The sequence below is a fragment of the Lissotriton vulgaris genome, unplaced genomic scaffold, assembly GCF_964263255.1.
Source record: "Lissotriton vulgaris unplaced genomic scaffold, aLisVul1.2 SCAFFOLD_936, whole genome shotgun sequence".
NCBI lineage: Eukaryota > Metazoa > Chordata > Amphibia > Caudata > Salamandridae > Lissotriton > Lissotriton vulgaris.
In genome coordinates, this window is record NW_028251257.1 from 559,741 (window position 1) to 583,186 (window position 23,446).

At 47.3% G+C, this 23,446-nt stretch overlaps 1 protein-coding gene across 9 annotated transcripts in view; it reads right to left on the bottom strand.

Moving 5' to 3' along the window:
• The window catches only part of LOC147662964 (uncharacterized), a 299,084-nt gene that overhangs the window by 236,134 nt on the left and 39,504 nt on the right, over positions 1-23,446 (bottom strand). For all 9 annotated transcript variants that reach the window (XM_086950752.1, XM_086950753.1, XM_086950751.1 and 6 more), the window contains exon 2: positions 17,030-17,155. In XM_086950752.1, the coding sequence (XP_086806878.1) occupies positions 17,030-17,155 (126 nt within the window). The remainder of the gene's footprint in view (positions 1-17,029; positions 17,156-23,446) is intronic.

Genomic DNA, 23,446 nt, shown 5'->3' on the forward strand with positions numbered 1-23,446 from the left:
CTCACTCTCTCAATACAAGTGACTTTCAAGTATAAAAGGGGTGTACTGATACTGCTCGGAGAGCCAGGTCTTGAGTTGCTTCCAAAGGAGAGATGGTCCTGGGTCAGTCGAAGGTGGGTGGGGAGGGAGTTCCACGTCTTGGCCGTCAGGTAGGAGAAAGATCTTCCTCCGGTGGTGGTTCTGTGAATCTGTGGGACGGTGGCGAGGGCGAGGCTGGCGGATCCGAGTTGTCGGGTGGGTGTGTAGAATGTGAGGCGGTTGTTGAGGTATTTGGGGCCCATGTAGTGGAGGGCCTTGTGAGCGTGGGTGAGGAGCCTGAACATGATCCTTTTGCTGACGGGGAGCCAGTGCAGGTCTCGCAGGTGGGCAGAGATGTGGCTGTGTCGGGGATGTTCAGGATGAGTCGTGCAGAAGCGTTCTGTATGCGCTGGAGTCTTTTCTGTAGTTTGGCTGTGTACCAGCGTAGAGGGCGTTCCCGTAGTCCAGTCGGCTGGTGACAAGGGCCTGGTTGACCGTCTTTCTGGTTTCGGTGGGGATCCACCTGAAGATCTTTCGGAGCATGCGCAGGGTATTGAAGCACTATGACTAGACGGCGTTGACTTGCTTGGTCATCGTGAGGGAGGAGTCAAGGATGAAACCTAGGTTGCGTGCGTGGTCCGTGTGCTTGGGGGCGGTGCCCAGTGCAGGGGGTCACCAGGAGTCATCCCAGGCTGAGGGGGATGGTCCGAGGATGAGGACTTCCGTCTTGTCTGAGTTGAGTTTCAGACGGCTGAGCTTCATCCATTCCGCTACGTCTTTCATTCCTTCCTGGAGGCTGGCTCTGGCGGTGGCGGGGTTATTGGTGAGGGGGAGGATCAGCTGGGTGTCGTCAGCATAGGAGATGATGTTTAGGTTGTGTTGGCGTGCAGTGGCTGCGAGGGGGCTCATGTAGACGTCGAAGAGGGTGGGGCTGAGTGAGGAGCCTTGGGGTACGCCGCAGATGATCTTGGTGGCCTCTGAGCGGAAGGGAGGGAGGCGGACTCTCTGAGTTCTGTCGGAGAGGAAGGAGGTGATCCATTCAAGGGCCTTTCCTTGGATCCCGGAGCAGTGGAGGTGGTTTGTTAGGGTGCGGCGGCAGACTGTGTCGAATGAGGCCGATAGGTCAAAGAGGATGAGGGCAGCTGTTTCCCCGTTGTCGAGCAGGGACCTGATGTCGTCGGTAGCTATGATGAGGGCGGTCTTAGTGCTGTGGTTTGCTCGGAAACCGGACTGCGAGGGGTCGAGGGATCCATTTCTCTCGAGGAAGGCGGAAAGTTGTTTGTTGACCGTCTTCTCGATGACTTTGGCAGGAAAAGGGAGGAGCGAGATCGGGAGGAAGTACTTGAGGTCCGTGGGGTACGCAGTGGCTTTCTTCTGGAGGGCCTGAGCTCGGCATGTTTCCAGCTCTCTGGGAAGGTGGCGGATGCGAAGGAGCTGTTAATGATTTTTTTTTTTTTTTTTTTAAATATATTTTTATTGCAGGAATCAGTACAACAATACAGTAACGACCAGCATCATATTATAGCCAACTCTTGAAAGATATAGCCCACCGACCCCCTTCCATAGCATTGCTATACAGCCAAGCGGCCCATATTCCTGGGGTTGGGCGGCGAATGTAGCTGGGGTCGGTAGGATGCTGGAGCTGGTCCGGATAACACACTGTCCGTCATCTGCTTTTCTAAACAAACCTCAACCCCCAAAAAGATACCCCCCCCTCAAACTTCCAGTCATTGTGAAACTCCCCCCTCCCCCCCCCCCCCACCATCAGCGCCAGGGAGCTTATCACTGTAGGATCCACTGCTTGACCCACGGGGAAGGTAATAGTGCTGTTAATGCTAGTGTCTAACGGGACTCGGGTCTAGTTGCTTCTTCGCTTTCGGAGTCGCTGGGGGTACAATAATCCCTGAGGGCCTGCACCAGCGTTTCCCATTCTAACGCGGCCTCCTGCGCCTTCTCATTGCTCTGCCTCCAAGCCAACTGATATCGCAGCGCGCTCTCACCCGCCGCCCATTTCAAAAGTTCACCGTGCCATCTGCTGCCCGTAGGACCAGCACGTGCCTTCCAGTTCCTGGTCACCTCTCGCTTAGCCAGTAGGAGCCCCAGGTCTATAAATTTACTGGTGATTTTATTCCGGGGGTATGGGGGAACCAGTGCAGTAGCCCTACCGCCGCATCGAACGATAAGTGCCTCCCCGTCACCTCTTCCAAAGTCGCCGCCACCTCCTGCCAGTAGGACGTCAATCCAGGACAGGCCCATAGCATGTGTAGGAGGTCCGCCTCCTGAGCCGGGCACCTAGGGCATTCCGCCGAGGCCGTGGCAAAATAACGCCTGATCTTAACCGGGGTCAGGTACGCCCTATGGAGAACATAGTAGTGGACCAGTTGGAAACGGGCGCTACGTGTACCCTTCCATGCTCGCCTTACCAGCTGGGACCAGGTCGTCTCCGGGATCTCCCTACCGATGTCCTCTTCCCAGCGGGACTTCAGTGTGGTGAGAGGGACCAACCCCTCGGTAATCAGCCTGCCGTAAAGGCAAGTGACCGCCTTCACTGTGCCCGCCGACATCATTACATACTGGCACACCTGAGACAATTGAGGTTCCTCTAGCCCGTTTTGCCAGTGCGCCTGGATCACTCGCACAATGGCCGAGTGCAGCAGAAAGTCGCCCCGGGGGATCCCAAAGCGGTCAATGAGATCCTGAAAGGACAGGAGCACTCCGTCCTCATACAGGTCCCCGACGAGCTGTAAACCCGAATCCTCCCAGTCCGCCAGTCGCGACCAGTCTCCTCCGTGGGGGAGGGCCGTCAGCATCCCCAACGGTATTTCGGGTGCATATGGGGTCCGCAGGTGACCTCTGTTATGAGCCCGATTCCAACAGAGTCGGATAGTCCGCTCCTCCATCGTCAGGTCCCGAAGGACTAAACGCTGTCGCAGCGCGATAAAGGAGAGGACGTGCCTGGCCATACCCGTTCCTCTACCGTCTTCCGGGCCCCTGAACTCCCTGGCTATCTCCTGGGTGTATGTCTGGAGCTGCGCCGCTAGGTAATACTTCTCAAAGTCCGGCACAGCTAGCCCCCCTTCGTCCTTCGGCCTCATCAGGGTATTGAGGGCCACCCGCCGCCGGCCCGTGCCCCAAAGGAACCCGACCACCATAGAACGCAAGCGGCGAAACGTAGCCGGTGGGACCCAGATCGGCAAAGTCCGAAAGTAATACAATAGTCGGGGGAGCGCCACCATTTTGAGCAGGGCGATGCGTCCTGCCACGGAGAGCGGCAGCGTAGCCCAAAAATCCATGCTGCCTCGGAGTGCTCGTATGCAACGGGCAATGTTTCCGTCTAGGAGGTCGGGCTGGTCATGGTACACAAATACCCCAAGGTATTTAAAGCAGGCGGGTTCCCATCTGATTTCCCTACTTAGCGCCGGAGTGGGGACACCCCTACGCATCGGGAAGAGGCAGGTCTTAGACCAGTTCACTCGTAGGCCTGAGACGTCTCCGAACTCCGTTAGCGCTAATTCCGCTCCCCGTAATGCGTCGACCGGATCCTCCAGGAAGAGCAACAGGTCGTCCGCATAGAGCGAGACGTAATGCGGGCCCGCCGCTGTCCATAAGCCCGTATAGTGGGCTCCCGAGCGAAGATGCATCGCTAGTGGCTCCACCGCCAGTGCAAAAAGAAGCGGGGATAAGGAGCACCCTTGCCGCGTGCCACGCTCCACCGGATATCGCGATGAAATCAAAGGGCCCGATCTAACCCTGGCTGAAGCGGAAGCGTAAAGAACTGCTGTCCATTTGATAAATCCCTCCCCGAGGCCGAATTTCCGCAATACCGCGCTTAAGTAGTCCCACTCCAGGCTATCAAACGCCTTCTCCAGGTCCACCGACAAAACTACCGGGGACGGGGCATCCACGAATGGTTCCCCAAGCAAGCGAAACAACCTTCGGATGTTCATTGTCGTATTTCGCCGTCGGATGAAACCGGCTTGGTCCTCGTGTACTAGGGAGCCCATTTGTCCTAACAGCCTCGAGGCCAAGATGCTGCTCAATATTTTGTAGTCCACCGTCAGCATTGAGAGGGGACGGTAGGACCCCGGGTCAGACGAGTCTCGGCCTGGCTTGAGGAGAGGAACCACCAACGCCTCACACATCGAGCTGGGGAGGCGACCCAGCCTCTTCGCCTCCCTGTAGATCACCAGTAAACGAGGGGCCAGGAGGTCAGCATAAGCTGCATAGAACTCCACCGGCAGGCCATCTAGGCCCGGGGTCTTGTTCCTCGCCATCCGTTTGATGGCCCCGCGGATCTCCCCCAAGCCTATGTCAGATCCCAGGGTGTCTGCCACTTCCTGTTCCACTGTGCGGAGTTCCAGCGGGCGAAGATAGTTATCAAGCCGGTCTGGGTCACGCGCGGAGCGACTGCGGTATAAACATTCGTAATAATGCCGGAAGCAATTAAGAATCTCCGGTTGGGTGCACACCTCGGTCCCATCCGCCCTACGCATCCCAGTCGTCGTTTGGGACTGGCGCGTGGGGTTGGCCAACCACGCCAGTAATGCGCTCGATCTGTCGCCCTCTGCTATAGATCGGACCGTGTAGGCCTTATAATCGAAACAGCGGAGCCGTTCGACCTCCACCGCCACCTTCTCCCTCGCCTCTACCGTTTGTGTTTGCAATTCCGGGTGTCCGGGTTGGCTAATTTCGAGCTCGCGGAGCGTTCGGTCCGCTGCGTCCAAATCAGCCAGGATAACACGCCGCATGCCCACCTTCTTAGAGATACAGTACCCCCTCACCACCACCTTGAAAGCGTCCCATTCGAACGCCCTAGTACTGGCGGAGCCGCCGTTGGATGCAAAATAATCCGTGATTCTCTCCCCTAGGTCTGCCTTGAAGACACTGTCCTCGAGGATCTCGGGGCGCATCTTCCAGGTGGGTACCGTCGGCGTCCCAGGGAACCAGCGAATGTCCAGCAGGAGGGGGTTATGGTCCGAAATGGTTCGCGATAAATACTCCGATCGGACCGCTGCCGAGACTAATTCGGACGAACCAAGAAAGCCATCCAGTCTGACATGCAGCTCATGAAGGCTCGAAAAGTACGAATAATCTCTAGACGCGGGGTGATGCGCCCTCCAGATGTCCGTCAAACCCCAGCGGGTCTGCCAATCTTGACGGCCCTTAGCCGTCCGCCGGACCGGGGAGTCGGGGAGCGGGGGATGCGAGCGGTCTATGTCTACATCTACCACGGAGTTAAAGTCTCCCCCCAGCAGGAGGGGACCGGTGAAAAAGTGGGCCAACGAGCTCGATAACCCGGAAAGGAAGGCAGTCTGGTCCACATTAGGGGCATACACACAGCAAACATTCAAGTCCCTCCCTCCTAGCGTGCCTGATATGGCCACGAAGCGCCCCTCTGGGTCCAACACTGTCCTCGTGACCTGGAAGGGGACTCCTGCCCTGATCCATATTAGCGCCCCCCTGGCATAAGCAGAGTACGCCGTGGAAAAGACCTGCCCTCGCCACCTACGCTGAAGCGCCGCCCCTTCCGCCTTGTTCAGATGCGTTTCCTGCAGCAGCGCCATTTGCACTCCCCTACGCACTAAATAAGCGTGGACCCTGTGACGCCTAGACATAGTATGAAGCCCCCTCACGTTCCAAGTAATACATTTCAAGTTAGCAACATCAGCCATTGTCCCAAAGTGTTCTTGCACAGTCTCCCCGTCCGGGTCCCCACAAAGAAAAAACATCAATCCTCCCAGCGCTGTCGGCGGCCATTTTCCCCAACCAGAACCAAACCCCCCAAAAACCAACAAAACCCCCTCCCAACCACCCCAGAACAGGACCCAAACTGCACCATCTAGATCCCATCCAAACTCCTACAGAGAACAACCCCAAAAACCCCACTAGTCCTACGGTCGCCACCGTAGGAAGGCCTTATGGGCCAGGTGCGGGCTGAGCGGAGGCAGTGGGCCCTCGTCGCCCAGGCTACCAGGACTATAATAAGCCCCCCCTGTGTCAAAATCTTTTGGGGCAAGAGTAGAAGCCTCCCAACCCTCCCTCTTCCATTGTCAGCAATAAAGAACGGCAGCCGCCTCCCCCCTGCCGGGCCCCCACCCAAAACAAGGCAACCTATCCCATTACCCTTGTCCGTCCAAAAGGTCCTCCACCGATTTCGGTGTGATCACCGGTGTGTGGGTACTGTCTGCCACTGAGTCTTCCGAGTCCGATGGTGCCCCCCGAGCACCCGGGTTTTCTTCCTCCTCTTCGATGTCTTCGCCCCTTGCTCCCGACAGTTCCGATAGAACTTCCAACACTCCCCTCCGCTCAGATGATGTCTCCGCTGTCGAGGGTCCTCCCGTGCGGCCGCGGCGGTTCCTGACCCTCTTAGATCGCCTCCTTTGTTCCGGCTCCTCCGCCTGATGGGTCGAGGCGTTATAACCATCCTTCCCCGTTCGGTACAGTTCGAGCCAGTCACAGACCTCCTCCGGGGTGTCGAAGAACTGGGTTTTGTCGTCGACAATGACTCGGAGCCTCGCGGGAAATAGGAGTGAATATTGGATGCCCTCACTCCTGAGTTCACGCTTAACCGCCAGGAAGGAGAACCGCTTGCGCTGCGTCTCGTAGGTATAGTCAGGGAAGACATTCACCTGACTGTTTGCAACCTGGAACGGGCCATTGTGTCTGGCGGCATTTAGGATCAGGTCTCTGTCCCGGAAATGTAGCAACCGCGCCACCACCGGCCTCGGGGCTCGTCCCTGCTGTGGGGGCCGCGCCGGAACTCTGTGGGCCCGTTCTAGAGTGTAAAAGGAGGACAGGCCCTCCGGGACCACCGTGTCTCGGAGCCAGGTCTCCAGGTAGCGCACCATATCGCCTTCCTCAACCTTTTCCGGCAGGCCCACTACCCGAATGTTATTCCTCCTGTTTCGGCCTTCTGCATCCTCCGCCCTCCGTTCGAGGGTCTCGATTCGGGACATGGCATCCTTTATCGTCGCAGCCAGGGTTCTCTGCGCCGGTTCGATAGTCTTCACCGTGCTCTCCACCTCCTTGACCCGGTCTGAGAGTTTACCATGGTCTGCCCTAAGGAGGCCCAGGCCAGTCGCCACCTGGGCAATGTCCTGTTGTAGGGCCGACCGAGTTGCCTCTATGGCTTCCAGTACACGGTCGAATTGTTGCTGGAGTGGTGCGCCACCAGGTCGTTTAGGATCTCCATGTTCTTCCTTGTCCTGGGCCTCAGAGTCCGAGGTGGCCTGGCTGGATCCCTTGGCTCCTTTAGGTTTCCCCATGCTGCCAGGGGCTCTCCGCAAAGGTCCCGGAGTAGTCGCCTCCGTGTGCAAGTGTCCAGCACGACTTTCTCGGGATTTCGCCCTCCAGTCCGGAATGGGCGATCTCCTTCTCCAGAGCCTGTGGAGACTCCGCCGTTTCGGCTCACGCCACCGCCACGGCGTCCGAGGGCACCTATAAGGGGGCGGAGACAACCGTCTCCGAGTCGGGCAGGCCCGTTCACCCACTATAGCTCCGGGGCAAGGGCCACCAACTCCCCCGGTTGTCCTGTGGCGCCCGAGTGTCGCGCCATCCATGTAGTTGGGGTGGCCAGGAACTCGCAGCTAGTTGCGGAGTCGCGGTGCCGACCACCGCCTAGAACTGAGTGCACCCGTGCCCGGTGCCCTCTAACGCGTGGGCACCCGCCCGGTCGTCTAATCGAGTATGGTCCCGCTGTTGAGGGTCCGAACCAGCCAATGTCCAATGTCTAAAACAACTGAGGCTGGTGAAGCCGGGTGCCGGGCGACACCCGCGAGACCTCCTCAACTCCGTAGGTTCGATCAAGGGGACAAAGGGGTCCGGGCGCCATATTGGGTCGCACTCCGCCACTCCGCAAACTTTGGCATTTCTTCAAAGCCACCTCCGTCCAAACTCCACCAGGGCCCTCGGCAGGGTGTCGTCGCCTCACTCAACCGAATGCGGGGTCTGGGGTGCCCCTCAGCCTCCGATGTTCAGGATAATTCCGGGCTCAGTCCCGGAGCCGAGCTCTCAGGCGACCATCGCCATCGGCGCCCAAGCCACGCCCCCCCCGGGCGAAGGAGCTGTTAATGATGTCTCGGAGTTGGGGTGCGATGATGGAGTCGGCTTTGTTAAAGATGTGGTGTGGACAGGGGTCGGTTGGGGAGCCGGAGTGGATGGTGTTCATCGTGCGGGTGGTGTCTTCGGTGCTGACCGAGGTCCAGGTGCAGAGGATGGTGGTGGGGGGCGATGGTTCGGTGGTTGGGTGCGTGGTCTGTGCACTGAAGCTGCTGTGTATGTCGGCGATCTTGCGGTGAAAGAACGTGGCGAGTGAGTCGCAGAGGTCTTGCGAGGGCGTGATGTCGTTGTTGCAGGCGCTGGGGTTGGAGAGATCTTTAACGATGCTGAAGAGTTCCTTGCTGTTGTGGGTGTTGTTGTCGAGAGACAACCCTTGGCTCAGCTCTCCCTATTAATTTTTTGGCTCCCCCACCTTTCATTAGGCAAGCATTGGCAAAACCAATAGGTATTGCTTACGTGAGGTCTTTTGGCTTGAGAATTTTTTTTGTTATTTTGTATAGTATAGTACGGCCGCCTGTCATTGTATTTTATGGCAATGGTATGATGTGGTGTGGCCTGTCCTATAGTGTAGTATGATGTGGGCTGTTGATGCATGTATAGCATGATATATCATTGTATGCATTGAATATGGGTGGTGGTGGCATTAGCGTGTAGGTTATGAAGAAGACGAAGGAAGTGGACAGTTCAGGTTTGCCCGTTATGCTTATGCATTATAGTCTGTTCCCAAATCCGTGTCTCCATTTTGCTTAAGAATTCGATTAATCAGAATCAGAAAGTCTTTCGCCATCCATCAAATCTCTGTATTTGCCTGAAGCTGGCATGTTTGGGAGAATCTGGCAGGCCTACCTTCTTCCTGGTGGCAAATCTATATATCCCTCCTGGGAGAAATTTGCTGAGTGCACTCTTTTTATATATTCATGAGATAGCTACCATGGAAGAATGCCACTTAGTGGTATTAGCGGGAGATCTGAATGGAAAAATCTCCAATTCTGCACTGGAGATTTATGCCAATCTAGGTAAAGAAGAAATTCGGCATAATCCAGATTATTTACTACCAGATAAAATAAAAACAGACAAACGGGTATTCCTCTGCTTGATAGCACCCTAAGTATGGATTTGGTAATTTTAAAATGGGAGAGTGTCAGTCAATAAAATAGCACAATATACTTTTCTCTCCCATCATACACAAAGCCTATTTGGCTATGTGGTTGTCTCCTATCAAATTTTTGGGGCTGTAAAAACGTAGCTGTATCTCCATCAGTATGGAGTGACCACAGCGTAATAGGTTTGACAATAGCCATTAATCTACCCGCACGGAATCAAGGGAACCTGGATTAGGGCTCATAGTTTTTAATAAAGCAAATGGAAGTTATTTTTGGATGCCCAAAAATACCACAGAGGTAGGTGTGATAGTGAAGAAAATTTACGTAGAACAGCAGGGCCATGCTTATGCGAATATTATACAGTTGTTTGAGGCCCAAGCAAAAGAGATACAAAATGTAAGTTCTAAATCCACTGGCCCGGCATGGCAAACCAGGGTTTACCCTTGTTGAAAGTATTAAATCAAGAAATTAATTGTTTAGTCCAAAAACAACATTTACAATACTTTATTGTCAAACAGAAGTAAATTAATCGCCTTAAGCAAGTAAGAAGTTATTTTAAACTTAGAGAAAAGAGAAGGGAGTTTGATACTAAATACGATTGGGTGAGGGAAGCCGCAAGAGCCAAAGATTCAAAGAAGTACTGGCACCTGATTGCAGAATATTGTGATTCAAGACAGAGGGCTCTCCCTATTCCGATCACAGAGAGGGAGTGGGTGGATTATATCTCACTATTATATAAAACAATGGTTCAGTACCTTTTTTGATGCACGCCATAGAGGAGTCTTCTTTTCTGTAATATGGACCCCCGTTAAGGGATGAAGTAGTGGGTCACATAAAGAATGCTAGAACCTCCGGCGCACAAGGACAATGGTATCCCGATTGTGTTAATTAAAAAGGAGTCAGCTGCATGGGGAGCCCTTTTGATGCCATTGTTCAATTTCTGCTTTCGAACGATTAATATTCCCTCCTCTTGGAAAGGGAGTATTATAGTTCCTTTGTATAAAAAGGATCCAAAAAGTCTACCTACTAGTTTCATACAGATTGCGCTGATAGACGCCACGGTGGAAATTATTTGAAAAAGTAAACTTTGTTACCTGCAGCAATGGGCCCATGACCAGAACATCTTACCACGAGAACAGGCTGTTTTTAGAAAGAATCATGGAACCCTGGACAATATTGCGGCTGTCCAGACCATAGTAGAGAAATATGCTTTCTCACAAAGCATGCCAGTTTATACCTCATTCATTGACTTCTCCACGGCATTCGATAAAGTGGAGAAGTCAACCGCTGTGGAGAAAGCTCTCCCATCTCGGTATGCCACACCATCTCTTGGGCCTCTTAATAGAATTACATACAGACATCTGGTGCCTAGTGATGATGGGAGGCTTGCAGGGTTTATCTTGTAGGATTAAGACTGATAATGGGCTCAAGCAGGGTTGCCTTTTGGCCCCTCTTTTGTTTTCTTTTTACATATATGATTTCCCTGGCACATTAAACTCAGTTAGGGGTGATGCCCCTAGAATCGGTACAATGTCTATCGGTTCCTTATTATATGCAGATTTAACTCCTATTGGCTTGCAACGTCGTCTGGATGCCCTAACTAAATTTGCGAGGACCATTTTTTGAAAATCAATATTTTTCAAAGCAACATTTTAGTCTTCCGCAAGAAAGGTATTAGAATAAAGAAAGGGTATAAGTGGTTGTTGGGGCATGAAGAACTAGAATTGGTTGACACGTATTTGCATTTGGGGAAGGTACTGTATGTTGGTAAGGCTGCCTTCCAGGCTGGAGCTTTAAACAGATTTTATAAAACCTGTGGGAGGCGCCATTTTAGTCATGTTCTGTCAGTATTTAACGTTAAAATTCCTCCTTCATTAACTGATGCTGCAGAAGTATTGGATATAAACAATTGTCTCTCTTCTGATAAGGCCGAAGGCTGCCCCATACGTTCTACGCTTGGTATTATATCTAGTCTCTTCATATATTTAATCTTTGTCAGCGGTCCTGAGGTGGGGGAATTCCCTCTTTTGGGGGGATGAGGGTACCCTTAGGGCCTCCTTGAGAATGGAAATTTTTGACAAAGTAAAGGATCAATCAGCATTCTTTAGATCATTTGGGCTAAGTTTAAATAGTGAATTACCTATGCCAAAGCCAGCACTGCATGGCTTGACATGCATGGCATGGCAAGAGATACAGTTTTAAGTCAATCTAAATCCTGCAAAGAGGTGGTCTGTGGGAGTGCTGTGGGGAACACACCACAGCCTTATTTAACATGGAATCTTCCACATGGGATTAGAAGGCTGATACTTCTTTTGAGAGCTAATCTGTTGCCTTTAGGAGTAGTTACTGGTATATGGGATAAGATTTCAAGAGAGGAGAGAATTTGTGAATTGTGTTATTTACAAATTCAGGATCTCAATCATGTGCTATTTGTGTGCCGGAAATACAAAGGGACTGGCGTATGTTTTTAAGATCATCATTTATCAAATTTAACATTCACTCTGCTCAGAAGGTCCAAACATTTGTCCAGTCCCCACCGAATGAAATGGTTTGCCATAGGATATTTACATTTTTTAAAACCTTTCTGGCTATTTATTAGGACATTTTTAAAGTTTAGTTTGTATGTTGTAACGTCTGATGGTTGCATAGTGAAGAATTTTGCTCTGTATACAAATGATGTCTCTCCTTCTTTCCTCTTTTTAATCTATTGGTGTTTTTTTTATAAATAAAAAAAATTGTATTGTATTTAAAATATGTATTTTTTTGTTGTATTAGTGTATTTTTGTGGACCTCCGCTGGAGTTCCATAACAAATAAAAACTGAATTGATTGATTGGTGTAGTATAGTACGGCCGCCTGTCATTGTATTTTATGGCAATGGTATGATGTAGTGTGGCCTGTCCTATAGTATAGTATGATGTGGGCTGTTGATGTATGTGTAGCATGATATATAATTGTGCGCATTGAATATGGGTGGTGGTGGCATTAGCGTACTGGTTAAGAAGACGAAGGAAGAAGACAGTTCAGATTTGCTCGTTACGCTTATGCATTATAGCCTGTTCTCAAATTTGTGCCACACAAGTTATAAAATCCACAAAATGCCACTGTTCTCTTGAAATTGATTCTGAAGTTCCATTGTGCACGCCGATTGCTGATTTTAAGCTCTAACCACTGCCTATAGCTTGTAAAAGGTTCGATAATGGAAACATTGAATTTATTGAGTTGGAGAGCCCCTTGCGGCTAATTGATGTAATGTCAACAGTTAGGAGCTCCATAAATATGTCCTTCATTCCTCACAAGTGCTTCACGATCTCCCTGCTGGTTATCCTTCTGTCGCTACAAGGAATACATCTCTGCACAGAGGACAAAATGGTGCTAACCGTTTGGTCTTTGTAAGATTTCAAATTGTAGCTAAAAATTATTTTGTAGTATTTCTGCCCTTAATCTGGGTCTGCCATCCTATGACGTTTTCACTCCAAATACTAAAAATTTGCTGATAGGGCCAGAGAGATCTGGGTGTGTTGTAGGGAGTGACAGGTCCTTTATAGGTCTCGCCCTATGCAGCGCGCAAGCGCTGCTTTAGAGTGACCTCTTGGAATCACTCCGGACTTTTTGGGAAACTCGTGTATGTACTGCACTGTTTCCAATGAGCACTTGTGCCTGTAAAGCGTTTACTTTGCAGGAGTGAGCAGCGGAGCCATCTGTTTACAATTATTGCACCCACGCTTTGGAAACAGACAGCGCCGCTGCTCGCTCCCGCAAGATAAACGCTGTACATGGAATGAGCATCGAAGCTGCACCCTCGTTACTCACCGTTGAGTTGCCGGCCCCGCTCCACTCAGACCCCCTTGGGTTTGCCAGAAGCACATAAACGTACCCGAAAGTCCAGAGTGCGCGTCACTTTAACTGTCCCGGCCGTGGGCCGGGCTTGTCTTTCAGAGCTTGTTTTCTTGGTCCTGGTTCTTTTTCCCTAATGGCGTGCATGCGTCAGGGTAGAGCTTCCTGTGCTTCGGCATCGCTCTCTTCCCTGTCCTCTCACTGTTTCCACTGCTGCGCGTCTTTGTTTTCTTCCCCATAGGTGCACAATGTAGGTAACAAGCCATTTCCAGGTAAGTATTCTTCACAGTCTATTTTCCTCAATTACATATTTTCACAAGTCATTGGTGTGGGCTCAGATGGAGGCCTGTATTTAATCGTCCTTTGTTGTTGCATGAAAGCCCTTGCCAATACTGGTGTCTCTTTGTACAATTGCATACTGTACTGTGATTTGCTAGCTGCCTCATGCTACCTAGTTCAGTGTGTAGTTGACTTGATTGACTATTTATTTATTTATTTATTTATTTATTTATTTATTTATTTATTTATTTATTTATTTATGTATTTATGATATTTGTAGAGCGCTCAGTCACCTAACAGGCATCCTGGCACTGAAACCAACAGTGTGACGATCAGACTTATATTCCGGGAGACACAAATGATCAATTAGGGACTAGGAAAGAGCCAAGTTTTTAATCTCTTCCTAAAAAGTAGGAGGTCATCCATTTGTCTCAGCTCCAGAGGGAGCCTATTCCACAGTCGCACAGCTGCAGTGTCAAAGTTCCTACCGCCTAATTTTATTTTTTTGTACCTAGGCACCTTTATCAGATGTGCTGCAGAGGAGCGGAGATCCTGCCCTGAAACATACCACCCAAATTTCCTTCTCAACAGTGACGGCCCAAGTCCATGCAAAGCTTTAAAAACTATACACAAGGATTTAAACTGGACTCTCTGGAATATCGGAAGCCAGTGCAACTCAGCCAGAGCCAAAGAAGCAGAAGCACGCCTTGATTTCCCCAAAGCAAGTTTCGCTGCTATCGCCTGAATCCTCTGGAGCCTATCCAATAAATATCTCGGGGACTCAAGCAATAAAGCGTTACAATAATCCAATCTGCTTACAATGGTGCATTGCACTATCGGTGCTCGTGCATGCATTGGTAGCAGCGGGAAAATTTCACGCAAGGCTCTAATAATGGCAAAACAGCTCCCTACTGTTTTTTTTTACCTGTTCTTCAAGAGTCAGCTTACTGTTGAACATAACGCCCAAATTACGGACCTTCTCAACCGGCAACACTGGACTAGCTGATGCTAATGGCCAAAAGTTCTGAGGAAGCCCTGTGGGGTTCTTCCCCAATGGACAATAGAAAATCTCAATTTTCTCTGAGTTAAACTGAGGCGCGTTTTCCTTCAGCCATTGGGCAGTATCTCGGAGACACTCGTGAAACACTTCCAGCGTTGTGGACTGTTCTCCCTCTAAGGAGAGAATCAATTGAGGGTTGTCCGCATAATTTACAATGTTAATATTGTGTGACTTCATAACAGAAATTAAAGGTTTCATATAAACATTGAAAAGTATAGGGCTAAGCGCAGAGCCCTGCGGGACGCCATGCAAAATGTCAGTAAAAACCGACTGATAGGGGGGGAGCGCCACTGCCTGTTTCCTATTACACTAAGACATGCTCACTGGTTGTAAAGCAGTGACACCAAGGATTTGTAGTTGGAAACACCACAAGGGTGTATCTATAAAGAGGATGGGCATTAAGTCAGAAAATGTGTCCACATCTTCAAAGAATGAAAACTGGCATTAGTGATTTTCCTTGGTCCTTGGCACACTGATTGCCCCTGCTATCCGAGCCACTTTCTAACTCTCTAGCAACATGCTCTTATCTTAGCCCACATTTGCTGATATTTACAAAAAACAGTGTATATTCCAGCAAGCAATGCTATCAAAGCTACTTGGTGTATTTCTTAAGTAGTTCCTGCAGCTGTTTTATAAGAACATCATATTCAATACGAATCAGCCACACTATGTAATCATTCCTAAATGTAGTTTGAGCCTTAATTTAATTAATAGCTTGAATCCTTTGAGGATCGGCAGTTATTATGGCAGCTGAGAAGAGGGACCCTCAGAAGTTGATTTGATGTTTCAAGACCTTGGGGCCTATTAGGATGGCGGGCGGACTTATGTCTGTCCGCCACCCTTGCGGTGCTGGGACCGGCCGCCAGTGGTGCAGCTGTCCCAAACCGGCAATTAGGATGCCACTGCCATGGTAGCGCGGGCATCCCCCATCCACATCATTGTGGTGGGCGGTGCACACAGCACCGCCCGCCACAATGCTGTGGCTGCACACTGTGCATTTGCATGCACAACATGGCAGGCACCGCACGGTGCCTGCCACGTCGTGCATGCAAATGTAGGGGGTGCCATAGGTACCCCCCTCATGTGCCCCCTGCCCCCTCAACATCCTGTGGGTCCACAACGGGCCCCCAACTGCAAAATCTGCATGTGTTGCCGCCACGGAAAGGCTGATCCCCGTATGCATAGTAATATGGATGGCGGTGTCTGACAGACACCGCCACTATATGCAAAACGTTTCCGCCCGGTCGACTCATCAACCAGGCGGAAAAGGGCGGACAGTCTTCCCGTCCCCCGCGGTTACCCCACCAACATAATCAGGCAGGGGGTAAATTGCATGCGGCCGGTGGATAATGGGGGCAGATCGCCACCGCCAAACGGGCGGTGGCAAGCCGCCAACCATTATAATAGACCCCCGTGTGTTTGTTTGTGTGGAACACTAGGCCACTGTCTCCAAGCCTTTAGAGGGCTCCTCGGTGTCTCATGAATGCAGCTGAACCTTCCTCAGTGGTGCACCCCTGAGAGCGTTGCCACGTCTTCCGAATGGAACACTTAAAAAACAAGCTTTGGCATAGCCAATAGGTCTCGCCTTTGGGATCTTATAAGTGTTTAGCCTTGATGTGGTTGCAACAAGGATATTGTGCTGCATAACTAAATACTTATAAGGTCCCAAAAGTGAGAACTATTGGCTATGCCAATGCTTGTTCAGCCTTGTCTCCTAGTTGGTAGATTGATTTTCTTTCACACGTTCTCAATGGTATTTTCTTTATGTCCCTCTGTTGGGTGCTGTGCACACAAAGATATTTGTGGATACCTTGATTTAGGGCTGGCCTTACCCTTCTGCTTAAGTACATCTAGAGTTCATTGATTTAGTATTGTACTTGCCAATTAATTTGTAGCAAAAAAATATAAGTGCAGGGACCCCAAGTTTTTCTTTAAAGACTTTTATCTAGAATCCGGGGTAGTCGAATACTATGGCTGCTTAGTATTGATTCCTCCTTGTGCTTCTTTGCTCCAATACTCCAATACCCAACACTGCCTGCCTTTGCAGCACTCTTCCAAGTTATTTTTCAGTCATGCTTTCTTCCTTTATCACTTGTTTTCTATATTTCTTTTCCTCCTTCTTTCTGCCTATTTTGTCTTTCTTTCTCTAGGTCAAATTCTGATGATCCTTGTCCCCAAAAATGAGTGCCTGCGCCCAGCCCCTGCACCCTAGAATCAATCAATCAATCAATCAATCAAGAACATAAATTAAGCACTCACTGTGCTCTACATAAGACACATGGACAAAAATAAGCATAAAACATTAATGCGATGGGACCCCTTGCATAATGTACAGAATGTGCAACTCATAGACCAGGAGCATTTCGTATTCTTTCCCTTTTGAATTTTGGTAGAACTCACCAACACCCCACCACAATCACCGTCCCTTTATATTTTTAGACTTTATTATTTTATCACCCTATTAATTGGACTGCTATCATTTAACAAGTTCAAATAACTAGAACAGGATCAAGCATGCTAAGGTATATTTGATAAATATGATTATGTAAACACTACTTTTACCAGCTCGCAATTGTAACATATTTTCAAAAATAAAAAATCTTTGTAGAAAGAGAAAAAAGACAAATCAGATGAAGTATGCAATCAATTCCACACCCACCTTGCTAACTTCTTACCAGGAATGCCACTGATCGGTGGCCTGTATAGTAAGGCGAGCTCGTCCTCTTCTTTGCTGGGCGGAAGTCGCGTGAAGGCTGACCTGTGCCCTTCCTGTTGGGCACCTGCTTCTTCAGAACCACGTCCTGTGGAGAGAGAGTACATGTGTTGTCAGACTCACCGATATAACTGGATAGGCTGCCAGCAGGCATCGGCACCCGTGCCGGGTTGTCAGATACACATGGCATCGCTCGGATACCATTCTCATGCGGCGCTTCATAGTTGTCCCCTTGCCAATCAAAGTTCTCTAGAGGGTGGTTGTGTGAGTCGGAGTCCTACAGCACACATAAAAATAATAAGAACCTAGAAGCATGAAAAGTTAATTGTGCCCCACCAGGATTCCATCTTGTAGCCAACTTTGCAAACGGAAAAGAATGGCAAAGATGGACAGGAAGAACAGAGGTACGAGAGTTAAAGATGGCCTGCATTTATCTCAATCTCCCTGTCAATGTGCACTTTGCAGTAAGTACTGCTATATGCATCCCTTGGGATGGTAAAACATTGAACACTTCTGCTGTCTTTAGTCCTTGGGAACAAGGTTAAGATAGTTACTTGGAGGCGGGCCTTGGTTAAATGAGCAGCTCCATCAAAGCCTTGCACAGTTCTCTAAGCCTATGTCAACTATGCCTCAATTGCCCCAGGTGCATGACAAGAGACCCCTGGATCATGTGCCAATCAACCAGCGACTCTCAGACAAATTCGGAACAGAGGTAAATATATAGGATGCCTTATTGGGCTCCCAGTCTTATGGTATAAATGTTTTTGCCATTTCAGTCTGTAACTCTAAATTTGTTACTTTCTGCTCTATTACCTATATTTGTCTGTAATTATTTAGTGTTTTGTGGAAATAATGTTCCTGTATCAAGTATATTTTCACATTTATTTAAATGACAAAGCTGCACTTGTAGTTCCATACCTGATGGGGTTTACTGCTACAAGAAGCCATATCAAATGCACAACCATACACAATACACACTTACGAAATTTGTGTTTTATTACAAACAAACTAACCATCTAGGTGTTCAATGCTCCATCAAAGCCCTACAATCCTAGGTGTGCCGGCTCCGTGATTCAACCCATAAGCTGCATCTCATGCAAAAGACGCAGAAGGGAGATCACGCAGGAACAGTATTCACGTGGTGGGTCTAGCTAAGAGAGCTGAAGGGAGAAACCTGGACCGATTCGTGGAGGACATTATCCAGCATTCCGTGAAGCTTAGCAACCTCTCACTGTTATTTTCAGTCGAACAAGCACATTGCACGTGGGGTCCCCCCCTACCTGAAGAAGGATGGTCAGCCTCGCTGGATCATAGCACATGACTTTTTAATTTCGGAGACCGTATCGTAATTTTTGGGGGGGATTTCACCTGGGGAATGCAGTAACAAAAGTGGCTCATTTGACAAGGCAAACAGGAATGCACAACCAGGAGCTATTATGTGACATGCTGTTCCTGGCTAAGCTGCATGTAGTGGTGTAGGGGAAAGCATGGTTCTTCACTAACCCCAATGAAGCATAGGCGTGACTGGAAGGCTGGCAGACCACAGCTGCATGAAGGTAGAATCAACATTGGAACCAACATTCAAGTGGTGACCAGAGAGTAGCGCAATCCATGGAGGAGTTGACAAAACAGAGGTGGCACATGGCGTGATGTGAAAGGTAAACGAGGCAAGAGTACTCCAATCTATGATACTGGCTGAGGCCTAAACACGCACCTGTGGGACTGTGGCATCAAACTACGTCTGATAGGGTGCAGAGACAGAATATAGAGTACAAAATATTGAGTTGCACAAATATCGAGTCATTAATATCGTAGGTCAGAAATATTGACAGCAAGAATATCGTGGTCAAGAATATCGACTTAAAAAATATTGAATTGTTTGCAAAAATATAGTTGTTAAAAATATAATTTTTTACTATTGTTATGTATTTTAATATATATTTTATATGTATGTGTTGTATGTTTATTTGTATTTTTAATATATGTGTTACATTTTTAGTAGTTATTTAAAAAAAATGTCATTTGAATTTTGTGCTTATAGTTCCGCAGCGGTTTGTGGGTTTATAGGGGAATAGGGCGGGAAGTAATTTAATTATATAAAATGTATTTCTTAATTTTTATTTGTATTTTGCGTTTTTAGTTCCATAGCGGGTTGTGGGTTTAAAGGGGAGTTGGGTGGGAAGTATTTTAATTATAATACATTTATTAATTTGTATTTATTAATATTTATTCAATTGAGATGTTAGAGTGTTAAATGTGTAAAGTAATTTATTATTACTTAATTAATAATTGGCTGTTAATTAATTAATTAATTGATCATTAACCATGGAAATTGTGCAAATAACTTTAGGTATGTGTTGTGGTGTTTATAGGTGTAAAGGGTGGGAAGTTATTTTAATTAGTTAATTGATTACTAATTTTGGTAATTTTGTAATCAATTTTAGTTGTGTGTTGTGGTGTTTATGGGTGTAAAGGGTGGGCAGTAATTTATTCTTAATTTAGGAATTAATAATTGGTTGGTAATTAATTTTAATTAATTAATTTGTAATTGAACTTGGTAGTTTTGTAATTAATTTTAGGTGTTGGCTGTGGTTTTTATAGGTGTAAAGGGTGGGAAGTAATTTATTTCTAATTGATGAATTAATAATTGGTTGTTGATTTTAATAAATTAATTGGTAATTAATCATGGTAATTGTGCAATTACTTTTAGGTGTGTATTGTGGTGGTTATAGGAGTAAAGGGTGGGAACTAATATGTGTTTAATTAATTATATATAGTTGTTAATTAATGTTATTTCTTTGATATTTATTTTGGGTAATTGTTTATTTTTGTGTGTGTTGTTTTTACTTTTAAAGGGGTAAAGGGTGGCTATTAAATACATTTTAATGATTTAATTATCAGTTGTCAATAGTAATCGTTTTTAATTTTAAAAATAAGTTTTAATTGTGTTTTATTATTTTACAGTTTAATTTAGGTGGGTGTTGTGGATAGTATAGTGTTAAAGTGTGTGTAGTCAATTAATGTTTATTAGTTTTTTATTAATAATATTATGTTAAATTCAATATTAACTATGTTAATTATGTAAATACATTTAATTAAAAATGTTGACGTGGTTTGTTATTGGTGTGGTGTTATAAGCTAGGAAATAAAATAAATACATGTATTTTTTAATTATTATTTCTGTTGGTAAATATTTTCTACTTTAAAGGAATATTCTTTTTGTAAATGTATTTATTATTTTATTTTATATAATATTTATAGTTTTTTGTTATATGTAATTAGTATTATATTATGTGTTCTTTTTATATGTTTAATATTTTTTGTAGTTTATACATTTTTTTATTTTAATTTTCAATATATATATATTTTTCTAAGTGTTTGAGTGTGAATAGTACATTTTGTTTCTCTGCTATCAAACACTTTCTCTACTGTTGCACTCATTGGAGTGGGAATAGTAATTTGTATCTCTCCGCTATCCTGCACTTTCCCTGCTGTTCCACTCCCTGGAGTTGGAAGAGTAATTTTTACCTCTCTGCTATCCAACGCTTTCCCTACTGTTGCACTCTCTGGAGTGGGAATAGTAATTTTTACCCCTACGCAAACCAACGCTTTCCCTACTGTTGCACTCTCTGGAGTAGGAATAGTAAATTTTACCCCTACGCTATCTAATGTTTACACTACTGTTGCACTCACTGGTGTGGTAATAGTAAATTTTACCCTCCCACTATCCTACGGTAAAAATATTGTACACTATATATGTGTGTTAAAAAATAAAATTGTATGTTTATTTTTTTTAACCTAATTTAATTATTTAATAATGTTAAGGTTATTTAAATATTTTTAAGGATGTTTAGTTAATTATATTTATTATTTAATTAATTTAAAATTACTTTTAAGACGTTTGAAAAAATTCGATATTTTGACTAACTATATTTTTTTTAACGATATTTTTGATTCTATAGTTTTGTACTTACCTGTTTGTAGATAGGACTTCGAAATGTTTGCATTCTATATTTTGTCATCGATATTTTGGGAATTCTATATTTTTGTATTCGATATTAAGTCAATGATCCAAAAAAATATATGAACTCGTATCCTGAGTACAATGTAGGCAACGTGGCTAAAAAAAGAACAAAATATTCAACAACTTGTTGTTCCTTTTCACCTTCAGGTAAATATAAATGAAATAAAGTGCACACACCTTAAATGAAAATAAATGTTCAAATAATCAGTGGGAAATGAATACTTTTCTGTTTTTTGTGAAAGGGCAGTTGGTTAACATGGGTCGCTGCACATGTGTGTGTATAAACAGACATTTACACAGCCACACAAATTAATCCTGGTTGCGGTACAGGTTGAATATTGCCATGTAGTTATAGTGCTTCGAGGTCCCAGTCGGATTGAAAGCACTGTGAATATACAAGACATTATTTATAAAAATGTTTTACACACCGTATATGAAAGGCTGCTGAAAAATGTGCAAAAAGTAGTGGTGGCAGTCGCAAAACACAAGTGGAGGGTTGGGGGAGGGTGGACGGGTGGATTAGGGAAAGAATAATAGGAAAAAACAACATACCTGTTTTGTCGCCGATACTGCTGGCTTTATTGTTGCTCCTCTTCTCTCCTGATGGTGTCCCAGCAGTCCCTGAGACATCAATACAGGCTCTCCCCCCAATCTCAGTACTGTTCTCAATAGCATGAAAGCAGCACCAGGATTGATCTAAGTGGCTTGGTTTGCGGTTCAAACAGTGCCTGGGAGTCTGTGCTGATTCTCCAACGCGGCAGTGCAACACAGCTGGGTTGGAGAAACCTAAGTGTGGATGGCAGTTTGGCCATCCTAAGACAGCCTGTCAAACCGTCTAGTGCATTTAAAGTGAGCACTACTCTTCCCCTGCTGTCATCCTATCCCCACACCGCCCAGACTTGTCTGGCTTCAGTGGGGAAAGAAAAATAAGATGATAATAAATTTGTATTATTATCATTTTATTTTTCCGTTTCCTCAGCTGGCTCTCGCCGGGGGGGCGCTTTTATCATGGGGAAGAGTCACCACTGGCGCATTGAGGAGGTTCTTGACCCTGCAGCCATAGAGACCAGGAGAGGTCAAGGATGACAGTGTCCGGTAGGAGCACCAACAAGCCTTGGCAGCGGTAAACTACATAGTAGGTCAAGAAAGGTTACGGTCGGACCAGCAAGGTCCAGGAGACTCTCCAAACACAGGGGAGTGTGGGCAGGGCTGGAGCAACCAGGAGAGCCCAAGAAAAGCAGTGTTGACCCTCAAGAGGACCCACAGGCCGGAGGCACAGGAGTCGCAAGGGGACCTCGTGCAGTTTCACAAAGCAACAGTCCACAGAGCACTTGGTGGAAGGAGGGCAGAGTTCTTTGTACAAAATAGTGCCAGAGGTTTGGGCTACTCGGAGCCCAGGGCACTTGTTTTGGAAACGCCAACAAGCATATGCACTTGGTACATGGTGCACAGGGGTATGGGTATTGCAGCCTCCACGAGGGAATATGACCTCAAACTTGGTAAGAGGGCAGCTTGGACCTCGAGGGACTTGAAAACCCACATCCTGTGTTGCTGGAGCCTTCAGAGTTTGTAGGAGCTGAGGAGCAGCAGACCCATCAGTTGAGATGTGGGGCATGCGGTTGCAGGGGAGTGACTCCTTCACAGGTAGATATCTTCAGTTGTCCTTGATGCACCAGGGGTCCTGTATGGTGCACAGGCACAGACGATGCTTTGGACAGAGAAGGAGATGAGGTCGGCCTAAAGAAAGTCCAGCGAAGTTGAGAGTGTCCAGACGGTGGAAGGTCAGTGGTTTCTTGATCAGAATCTTGTCCACATCGAATCTAGGGTCCTCCAGCCAGGTAACCCTTTTTGTACCATCGGGAGAGGGTTGGACAGATTCAGGGGACTGAGGTTCCGTGACAATTGTAAGTGGTGTTTTTGACTCGCACGAATATGGTCGAGTCTGGTATCTATGAACCGCAAATGACGAGTTTAGTAAGTGTGCGCAGTTTCGCTGTGCTAACTTAAACCGTTCGTTTGTTATGTGGGCTTTTCATCTGTACCCACGGGTTCCATCTTAGATACGGCATCCATTTTGTCTCTTGCCCTCAAGTAGCCAGCGAACGGACGCTGTCCGCTTCGCGACCCTGGGACTCCCAAGATATTTGCGGAAGACACATGATCTTTGTAAGTGTCTTTATGACGAGGGGGTTGCTGCTGTAAGGCAGATGGCGCCGCTCGAGGCTCATCTTGCCGCACGGGCTTATTGTCTCAGCCGTGCATCTCATTAGGCACGTCCCTTTGATGCCTGTATCTCGTGTTTCTCGATACCTCCCCTTTTACACCCTTTCCGATCTCCCCACTGTCTCCGTCTTC